Raw genomic sequence first — 11015 nt, 5'->3', positions numbered from 1 at the left:
TTTAAATCTATTCACCTATTCACTTAGGAACAAACTGCATCACCTCTATTTTCTTTCTCTCTGGAACTTCTGCTGGGCAGACGATGGACTTGGTCTCTCAGTATGTAATACCTATTTTTGTCTATATCTTTGGCTCCTCCCCCCGCCCCCCGCCCCGGGAGAGTCCTTTGAATTTATCTTTTTTTTTTTTTTAAAAAAAAAAAAAAGACAATTGTCTTTAGAGCAGTTAGATTTACCACAAAATTGAGAGGGAGGTACAGAGGTTGGCATATAGCAGAGGCCCCCACAGGCACAGCCTGTCCTATTATCAGCATCACTCAGAAGAATGGGGATCCTGATGTGGAAGAGGAGAAGAAAAAGTGACTTTTCCCATCCCTCGCAATGCTACGTTGCTCTAAATTTTGACGTGACACGCTACAGTTGTAAAATTCACTCTGTATTCTATAGTCACATATTTAAATCTTCCTAAATACCAAGTTACAGAGAATCTCCATTTGCCAGCAAATTCTGATTGAAATCACTATCTAGTTATTCTTTCCTGGCCTGAGTCTTGGAGCCAGGACTTGCTCACTTACTAGACTGGGTGCATAGGTTTTTATTTATTCCTATTTTTTCTGACGCTTTGTTCATTTTCTCTATATTCCACATATAGGTGAAATCATTGATACTTATCTTTTTCCTTCTGACTTATTTTGGTTAGCCTAATCCCTCCCAGCTCACCCATGCTGTTGCAAATGGCATAAGCTTATCTTTTTTTGATTGCTTAGTAGAATTCCATTGTGTATACGACCACATCTTCTTGATCCAGTCATCTGTTTGGGGGCATTTACATTGTTTCCATAACTTAGCTATTGTAAATAACGTGATGATGAAAATAGGGGTGCATTAAATCAAAATCCTTTTGATTTAATGTTTTTGTGTAGATTCCCAGGAGTTGAATGACTGGGTCATAGTAGATCCATTTTTTAGTAATTTGAGGGTCCTCCACACAGCTTCCTCAGAAACATCTTTAAAGACTCATCCCCAAAACAAAGAAAATGAAGAAAAAGATAAACTGCTGGGGGGCCTCCCTGGTGACGCAAGGGGTTAAGCACCGCATTATGAAGCAATCCACAGCCTCTGAAGCACGAGTTCAATCCCCGGCCGGCCAGGGAGCTACCCACATGGCGCAGCAGACCTCTCCTGACTCCCCCGCTGCTCCCCTCAGCAGTGTACTTCGGTCAATCTGCCTATTCGGTTCCCCACTCTGTCTCTGGTGGATCCTCTCACCCTCCTCACCTCTGGCCTGTACCCCAGCTCTTGTATGCATAAATAAATAAATCTTAAAAAAAAAAAAACACATACACATAAACTGCTGGGACTACATCACCCGAAAAAGCTCCTGTGCAGCAAAAGAGATAATAAGGAAGACGAGGAGACACCCCACAGATTAGGACAAAAGCTTTGCACTCTACAAACCTGACAGAGGACTGACACCAAAGACCTACAAAGAACTTACGGACTCAACAAAAAATCAAGAATCCAGTCAAAACGCGGGCGTGCGTGTCTACTTACCACGTGCGCCTTGACGCATTGAGGGGGAAGGTGAGAAGTGGCCAGGTGACCTGGGATTGGCACCCCAGCCTCGAGGAAGGCCCCCACCATGAGGGGGTGTCCTCGGCCAGAGCTGCCACGCCCCTGTCAAGTCCAACAAACACTGTGGCCACCACCCGGGTCCGCCAGGGGGCGCGAAGGCCTCGCTGCGCGCCCATCCCTGGCCGGCCCGCGCCACCTGCAAAGCTCAGGTGTGATGGAAAAGGTTGGGGGTGGGGTGGGAGGGGACCCGTGGGCGCCTGAGGAGGGCTGTAGAGGGCGCCTCTGCCGAAGCCATGAAGCCACCGGCCCCCCAGACTCGGGATATTATATGTGTCCGCGCATGCATGGGCGGGTGCGCGTGTGCATGTGTGTGTGCATGTGTGTGTGCATGTGTGTGTGTGCATGTGTGTGCGCGGTAAAGCCGGCTCCGCCCCCGCACTGCTTGAAGGCGCAAATGGGAGCGGGTGGGAGGGGCAGGAGGGGGATGGCAGAAAAGAGGCGCTGGGGAGCTGAATGCCTTCTTTAAATTACTGCTGACACCTCGGTTCCAGGCCCCTAAAATCTCAATCAACAATCCATTAGAACTCAACAGGAGGAAAACGAAATCCTCGTTTAAGTGTATTTATCCGATCCCTTTTCTCTCTTTCAAATGCTAAATCCATTGCAGCATATGCCCCCCGTCTCTCTGCGGCCTTTCTCTCGAGACTGGCAGCCCATACCACTCTTGTAAATATGAAAGATGCTAATCATATGACATATCACGTCTCCGCCGGGCCCCGAATAAAGCCTTCAGCGTTGGGATCATCGCCCCCAGACAACAGCTTCATCAGCCGGAAAGTTGGTTTTTTTCTCCTTTCCTTCAACTCTCAATCCCTTCTTTGTCTGCAGGAAAATGCAGCCGACTCCAGCCACCCGGGCCATATGGTTCACTCTGTATTTTCTTAGTTGAATTCTGAATTGTTTCTGTGACTTGCGAAGTTTTTTTGGAAGTGCGTATAAAGACATAGAAGAGCTACTTGTGCAGGGAGCGCCGCCCGGGCCGCGCCGTCCTGGGCCTGGAGACCCGGCCCCTCGGGGGCGCGGAGGGTGAGAGGCTCCCCCCGCATTAGCCACGCTGACCACGCACCCCGCAGCTGCACACGCCCCGCGGCTGACCGTGCACCGAGCTGGCCCGGCTGCCAGCAGCTCTCAGGGCGCTGCACGCTCGAGATGTCCTTGGAGGAAGGAATAAAAGAATCAGTCCCCTAGCAGGTCCACCCTGAACTTGGGGGTTCTCATGGGGCACGTTAGCTCTGAAAATACAACGTGGGGGCCTCCCTGGTGGTGCAAGGGTTAAGACGTAACCTATGGAGCAATCTGCAGCCTCTGCAGCATGAGTTCGATCCCTGGCCGGCCAGGGAGCTACCCACATGGCGCGGCAGACCTCTCCTGACTCACCCCCTGCTCCCCTCAGCAGAGTATTTCAGTCCGTCTGCCTGTTCTGCTCCCCACTATGTCTCTGGTGGATCGTCTCACCACCCCCCAATGCCTCTGGCCTGTACCCCAGCTCTTGTATGCATAAATAAGTAAGTCTTTAAAAAAAATGTAACATGGCCTCACTCTCTGCCACACTGTGCTACAAGACACTTTGCGGCCGGGTGTAATCCAGGGCTTTCTCACTTATGTATCCCCCCACTTAAAAAAAAAATCTGTTTCTCTGAATGGAAGCTCTGTGGGGCCAGGACTAGTGGTCCCGTGCCAGGCATTCTCCCCGGGCCTGCTCCAGCCTCGGCGCACACGGGGAGCCCGGGGAGAATACGGTGGCTGCAGGAGGCACAGATGATCCGACACGCAGCGAGCTGGCAGCCTCGTCCCCAAAGCTGCAGGTCTGAAGTCTCTGCCAGAGGTCAGCTCTCACCCCAACTCCCCTGTAGCTTCCATGGGCAACAAACCCTGTGTTTCTGTCCAGAGGAGACCCGAGGGGCTCTGCTCTCGCTCTGCGCTGGTCTTCTCCTGGGTGGCGAGAAGGGAGGGAGAAGGCGCTCGGGGCCTTCCTGGGCTGCTCTGGGCGGGTTTTGTGTCCTCTAGGTTAGGGCCGGGCTGGGCGAGGCGCGTGGCCACATTTCCTTTGGGTCTCAGTCCTTCCAGCACCCCAGGGGCCTTTCACCACATCACCAAGGGCCGCAGAGGTGGCCACGCCCGGGGAGAGCAAAGGGTCCTTGAGGTTTAGAAGGTGCCCGAGGACAACAGCTCGAGCGACTTGACAAGAAAGAGCTTCCCGAGCTGTCGGCGCACGAGGGCCCGCACCCCACGGGGGTGGGGGGGTGGGGGGGGTTGGGGCACCGGGCCTGGCCGGGCCGCCGCGCTGTCCCCAGACAATCGGGTCAGCGAGATGGGGAATTAATTACCGCTGGAGAGCGGCGGCCCATTCAGCGGGCCCGGCTTGATTAAACGCCAATAGACACGACAAAGCCACTCTCGGGGCCGCGCCGCGCCGACACGCCAAAGGGGGGATTAGGCCGGGGATTAACAGCCTAAAGTCTCCGGGACTTTCTGACTCGGGGCCCCGAGCTCGTAATCGTGTTTGTCCCCGGGCTCAGCCATCAGCCCCTCGGGCTGGCACCGGCCCGGCGTGGCCCACGGCCCTTTTTGCAGGCGCAGGGGGTCGGGGATGGGCGGTCAGCTCCCCCGAGTGGGTCCCCGGCCCCCCCCCCACGTCACGCCACGGCTGTTCTTGTCCCGCCACCCGAGGGGAGCCAGCAGAGAGCAGCCGGGGCTGGGGACCTGGCCCAAAGCGCCCGCCCTCCTGGCAGGAGAAGGAAGGGGGTGTCCCGCAGCAGAAGGGGCGAGGAGGCGCCTGTGGGGCTCGCCTTGGCAGAGCAGGTGGGGAGGGTTTGGGAAAGGGGGGTTCCCCAGTGACCGGCCAGCAGAGTGGGCCGCGCTCCACGCAGCCCCTGAGTGTGGTTGCCAAGAGCACCCCGCGCGGGCTGGGCGAGGCTGGGGGCCGCGAGGTGAATCTCCCAGCTCCCCAGCTTGCCTCTCCCCTGGTCGACTCCTCTCCCCTCTGCGGCACCCGCCCTCCGGGCAACACTCTGGGGCAGGACGGGCGGGCTGGCGGGAAGCTCCACCCGGCTGGGCCTCTCCAGGCTCGGGGACCCCGACCCTCCCGGGACAGGACGGGGCACCAGGGCGGGGGAAGGTGGCACGGGGAGCGCCCACCACGGCCACCGACGACCCTGGAGCCTGAAGTCAAGTGTGTCCTTTCTCCGGCCTCCTTGGCTCTCCGGAAAGGAGCTGCCTGGCCCCCAGCACCCCACGAACACCCTCTGGGGGAAGCCAGCCCTTCCCACCGCCGCCAGCTTGGGCCAGTTGCTCCTTAGCCAGGGCAGGGGAGTAAAGGCGCCCCGTGGGCACTGCCCCAGCTTCCCGGGCACTCACCCCAGGGTCAGGGCTGGGCAGGCGCCTCATCCAGCCCTTCAGGGGAGTCCACGCTCCCTCCCCGGGGCGGGGTGGGGGGTGGTTTTCTGGGAACTGGGGGGCTGGCGGGGGCAGGCACACCTTCATCCTTGCACTCTCTGCAGAGGTGCCCTCCGGCCGCCCCGCCCTCACGCGCCTGCCACGGCGGGGCAGCTACGGGTTATTTGCGCCCAGACCACTTGTGAGGTCGCAGTGTGCACGGGATGCAGCCCAGGCCCGCGACACCTACCCTAAACTTTAGGGCTTTTGGGTCGTCTCAAAGTTCAAGCTTCTTAGAGGCAACAAAGACTTTCTAAAGATCTCCACGCCCCCCTCTCCGGCCCCCCCAACTCCAATTCTCTCTCCCTACAAGCTCTCGAGCCCCCTTTCTTTGCAAGGCCCGGGGATGAGTTTAAATCATTGTGCTCCCGTTTCTTGATCACTGCCTGCTTTGAGCCTTTGTTCCCTGGGAGCGGGATCGCGGCTGAAAGAGGGGCTGGAGATGAACAGTTTGACCTCTCAGGACAGTTCAGGCGGTGGACAGGAGCGGCCGCGGTCACCGGCTCCCCGACTCTATTCACTCGCTCCCCTCCCCTCCCCCCAAAGCTGCAGCCCCGCTTCATCTGGACGGTCTCGCAGACCACACAAGTGCCTCTTGAATTTATTGAAGTGAAGAGTGTTAGCGGTGTCCAGCGAAGGGTAGCTGGCATCGGTCATGTCTTTGCAAATCTGGGTGCAAATGGAAATGGTTTGCTTTCAGCACAACTGAGCAAAGTGCTGAACAAACAGGGCTCTGCAACTGGGTGGGATTGCTTGTGTGTGTGTGTGTGTGTGTGTGTGTTTTGGATCACACTAGATTGTTCTAGAAGGGTCCTTTTACTTAAAAGAAAAAAATGTTCTTCGCACTGGGAAAAGATTCCCCAAGTGTTCCACCATCAAGAGACAGGATCTCCCGAAACCTACAATACACACAGCAGGCGTCTGAGAATTCCAAGATGATACAGAGGGTGATTTTGTTTTTGCACAACAACCTCACAGACACCACAGTCCACAGCCAGAGACATTGCTATTTACAAAGTGAAAGCCTGGACACTCCATGTCATCTTCACATTTGCATGGGATGAGTAAGGACACAACTGTGAGTTTCTTAGCAGTGTTGGAATACTTTTCCTGTCTTGAAAAAAATATTTATTCATGCATACAAGAACTGGGGTACAGGCCAGAAGTGTGGGGGGTGAGAGGATTCACCAGAGACAGAGCAGGGAGCAGAACAGGCAGACTGACTGAAATACACTGCTGAGGGGAGCAGCGGGCGAGACAGGAGAGGTCTGCCGTGCCATGTGGGTAGCCCCCTGGCTGGGGAGCAAACTCAGCTGCAGTGGCTGGTGATAGCTTGACAGCGCTGTGTCTTTAACCCCTGCACCACCAACGATGCCCTGCTTTTTCCTTTCGAAGGAAAGAAACGTGGAGAATCAGGCATGTGCAATTTACCCTCACACTCTTTACCATTACTAACGGCCTCCCTAGGATATAGTTAAATACACACTAACATCTTACGGACAGTACAGAAATATTTTGATGTCAGGAAGTCTTGGCATATACCCTTTCAGGGTATCATAAAAACATCTCGTGACGATATAAAAACTGGGGAGTCAGACACCCAAGGACAGACACAAATCACAAGACGCCAAGTGTGTTTCGCTAACACTGAGCATGGACCCCACCTGATTTGGGGAAGGGGAGCGGTGACTTCCACAGGCCTATCAAGTTTTGTTTTCTTTACTCCCCTGCTTAACTGAGTCCTCTGTCTTCCACCAAAGCAGATTTCACAATCCTATCAACCTGGCATTTCCAAGCCAAACCAAAACGTTAAAGACACCCGTCCAGGGAGGGATGTCTCCACCGAGCCTGTCACACCAGCCTACCGAGGTGTCTGTCTGTGCAGCAGCTCCTGCAGGGAGAGGTAGACGTCTGAAGACTGACACTTCCTCAGAACCCACCTTTCTCGTTCTCTGTTGTATTCACGTGAACAAAAATCCAACATCCACTCAGACATGTTCCTTCAGTCCTCACCAGGCTCCAAGACTCCACCCACTCTTGAAGGTCAATGAAGACTTTTACTCATTTGCCATCAGTATTGCCTATTAACAGCCCTGATGTCCCCCAAGAACCCAGGCAAGCACCTGGGGGGTGTCTGTGACTCCTCAAGCATCTCTTGCTTCATCAAACTTTTGTACCAAGTTCTGATTTTCTGCAGGTTCACGATACACAGACAGAGACTCCAAAAAGCGCGTGTGGGGGGTGTGTGCGGAGATGCACCAGGTCTCCCCCTTCTGCACCTCTAGGACGTGAACCAAGCTGTTCTGAAAGTAGGAGGGCAGGAGCAACAGGGACATAACACTTGCAACTTAGGCAATGTGCTTTAAAAGGGGAGGGGATGCAGCGCAAAAACACCCAAGAGCAAGTGCAAACCGTGGGGTCTCCAATCTTTCCAAGAGGGAACTGTGGAAGGGGGAGAGCTGCCTCCCTTTTCGAGCCCTCACATCTAGCTCATCGCCTGCTGCAGAGAGCATGCGACCAGCGACACATGCCCAAACACAAGCCGCCGCTTTCACCGTTGGCTTCTCGGGAATCCAACTGGTCTCCCAGGCCTGCACCCCCGTGAGACAGGGCCCCGCGGGCACCCTCCGCCCAACTTCTAACACGCCAGCCGCGCTCTCGTTCAGCCTAAGTGGCAGAAGGGCTGGCGCGGCTCTTCTGCAGCCTCCGGGGGTCCAGATCCCCTCCTGCTCCTCGGGCGAGCTCTGCCCTCCGCCCAGGGCGCACGGCTGGGGGCTCCGGTTTTGCGTCTAAGGAAAGTCAGCCCCGGAGGCCGGGGCTGGGTGTGGGGCGGGGAGGGGCACGAACAATTGAGAACAAGTGTCCTGTGGTGTCCAGGGAACCTTCAGCTCCTCTTTCCCCACTGAAGAGCCGGCAGAGTCGGGAGGACAGCCGCGTCCCTGCAACACCCCCTGGCGCGGAGCAGGGGGTCACCGGAATGTCAGTGCAGCCCATGCGCTCTCTCGAGCCGCAACTCGGGGGCTCCCCAGCCCGACGCAATGCCCCGGCCGCGCAGGGAGGCTCTCCGCAGCCCCGGCCCGCCGGAGGTGGGGTTGGCGCGCAGGGAGAACAAGAACCCGTCGGTGCCGGGAGCCTCGGTTTTCCACAGGTGCCACGAGGAGCTTTCACGCCCCGCGGCGAGCGCCCCCCAGCCGCGCCCCACGCGAGCTCCCGCCCCGCAGACGCCCCCGCGGCCGCGCCTCTGCAGCCTGAGCGCTCGCGCCCGTGCGCCCCGCGGCCCGCGCCCTCCACGCCGCGCTCCCCCTGCAGCAAAACGCGTGTGGTTTTAAGTCCTTTGCTTCTGACGCGGCTCCCGAGAGCTCCGCCAAGAGCCTCCGCCGAGCGCTCGCCGCTTTCCCCGGGATTCTGACCCCCATTAACTAATTCCTCGCGTCCCACCGCCCGGGAGCCCCGCGCCGGGCCGCGGCGGGTGCAGGGCGTGCGCGCGCGCCGGGCCGGGGGTGGGGGCGGCCTCCGGGGCGCGGGCGCGGGCGGGGGCGGCGGCCGGCGTCTCCCCACCCGCCCCCCGCGCCCCGGCCGCTAATGAGACGCTGAAAGGCAGCGGGCTCCGGCGCGCGTGGCTCGCGGGCCTCCCGGAGTCGGGCGCCCTGATTGGCCAGCTGCGCCTCGCGACCTCCATTCATTAATAAATTAGCGGCACGCTCCGGCCGGGCGCGCGCCGGGCACAATGGGCAGCCGGGCGCCCACAGCCGCGGCTGGAGCCGCAGCCGCGCCCCGGTTTCTGCAGCCCCGACCTCAGCCCGGAGCTCCAAGAGGAGCTTTAGAACCATTTTATGCTGATTAGCTAAGGGGGGGCTGGAGAGAGGCGGGGGCGCCGGGAGCAGGGCTGGCTGGCGGGGCCGGGCGCGGGGAGCGAGGAGAAAGACGTGAATGATGATAATGCAGAGAAAAGACGACGCCGCGGGAGGGGGTGAGGGGCGTGGGGGGCGGCCCTGGGGGAGGAGGAACCGCGGCCAGGGATGGGGGAGGTGGGGGCCCCGAGGGCAGATCCGATTGTTTTCCCGGTGGTATATAAGGGGTTTTAAGGCGAGTCGTGTGCCAGACACGCAGCCACTGAACCACAAGCAGCTTCGCTTTAACTGGAGTGCCCGGGAGGCGCGTGCCAGGACCGCACCGCCGGGACTGACTGACACACAGACACGCACCGGCGCCACAACACACGAGGCCCGGGCGGGTCGCCGCGGCCACCGGGGTTCTTGGCAAACCCGCGGGCGGGAGCGGTCCCCCGCGGCGCCCCAGCAGCCGGCCCGGCGCTCCGGAGCCGGAGGACGCGCGCGGAGAGCGGCGGTGCGCGCTGCTGAGACCCGGAGCGCGGCGCGCGCCCCGCCGGGGAGCAGCGGAGTAAGTCCAGGCGGCGGCTCCCCGCTTGGAAGCGTGTCTCCCGCGCTCCGCCGCCGACGTCGCCCGGCCTCGCGGCCGCGGGGCCCGGGCACCCAGCCGCCCGGACGGCGCGCAGCGCGCGGGGCCGCGGGGTCGGCGGCGGGGTGGCCAAGGGGGGCGCTGCTGCGCTGGCGGAGCCCCGGCGGGACCCCCACCCGCCCGCCCAGAGGGCGAGCCTCCCCGGCGCCCTTCCGAGCCCGTCCTCTCGGGTGCGCTCGGGAGGCGCCCCCGCGACTCCAAGCGCGCGCGTGTGCGCCGGGGTGGGCGCAGCGTCGAGCGCCTTCTCCTGACCTGCTCTCTCCTGCAGGATGTTCGTCAAGCCCGAGACCTTGGAGCTGAAGGAGGACGAGGACGTGCTGGTGCTGCTCGGCTCGGCCTCCCCGGCCTCGGCGGCCCTCACCCCGCTGTCGTCCAGCGCCGACGAGGAGGAAGAGGAGGAGCTGGGCGCGCCGGGCGGGGCCCGGAGGCAGCGAGGGGCCGAGGCGGCGCTGCGGGCGCGGGGAGGCTCGGCGGCGCCGGCCGAGGGCTGCCGGCCCGCGCGGCTGCTGGGGCTGGTGCACGAATGCAAGAGGCGCCCCTCGAGGGCGCGCGCCGGGGCGCGCGGCGCCAAGACGGCGGAGTCGGTGCAGCGCATCAAGAAGACGCGCAGGCTCAAGGCCAACAACCGCGAGCGCAACCGCATGCACAACCTCAACGCCGCGCTGGACGCGCTGCGCGAGGTGCTGCCCACCTTCCCCGAGGACGCCAAGCTCACCAAGATCGAGACCCTGCGCTTCGCCCACAATTACATCTGGGCGCTCACCGAGACGCTGCGCCTGGCGGACCACTGCGGGGGCGGCGGCGCGGGCCTGCCCGGGGGGCTGTTCTCCGAGGCGGCGTTGCTGAGCCCGGGGGCCGCCAGCGCAGCCCCGAGCAGCAACGGGGAGAGCCCGTCGCCCGCCTCCACGTGGAGCTGCACCGACAGCCCCGCGCCGCCCTCCTCCGCGTCCTCCAGCTCCACCTCCCCCTACAGCTGCACTTTATCGCCCGCGAGCCCCGCGGGGTCAGACCTGGACTACTGGCAGCCCCCGCCGGCCGACCAGCTCCGCTACGCGCCGCACCTACCCTTGGTCAGGGACTGCATCTAAGCCGCCGGCTCGGCCGCGCACCCAGCCCTCAGCGGGGGGACCTTTCCTGTCCCCCGCCGAGCGCTTCGTCCACACCCCGCCCCCCGCCCCCACTGTCCGCGCCCTGGAAACCGGCTCATGCCCCAGAGCAGGTGGAGCCGCTTGGAATCCCCGCTTGGTGGGTGCATTCCCGGCTGAGGGGTCCTTCGCGCGGACGGGCTCTGGCACGGTGGGGTGCAGGCGTGGTGGAGGGTATTGTGCAAGAGGATGATGGAGTTGGGGGGGCGCTTTCTAAGATTAAACATGATGCTGGGAAGAGATGACCGTCACGCGTCTAAAGAGCTGGCGGGGCGCACTGCGCTCCCCTGTGCGCCCCCCGGCCCTGGGGATGCCGGGGGG

At 60.8% G+C, this 11015-nt stretch overlaps 1 protein-coding gene across 1 annotated transcript; it reads left to right on the top strand.

The window, feature by feature from the left end:
* Positions 1-9818: 9818 nt before the first annotated feature.
* Positions 9819-10726, top strand: NEUROG2 (neurogenin 2; the record flags this gene model as incomplete). Its single annotated transcript, XM_084252397.1, has 1 exon — positions 9819-10726. The coding sequence occupies one exon, from the start codon at positions 9819-9821 to the stop codon at positions 10635-10637; it is 819 nt and encodes a 272-aa protein (XP_084108523.1). The 3' UTR covers positions 10638-10726.
* Between the last annotated feature and the right edge of the window lie 289 nt (positions 10727-11015).

Source organism: Talpa europaea (genome assembly GCF_964194135.1).
Source record: "Talpa europaea genome assembly, chromosome: 13".
Taxonomy (NCBI): domain Eukaryota; kingdom Metazoa; phylum Chordata; class Mammalia; order Eulipotyphla; family Talpidae; genus Talpa; species Talpa europaea.
The sequence above is the reverse complement of the archived record's forward strand: the minus strand, read 5'-3'. Positions and strand labels throughout refer to the sequence as shown.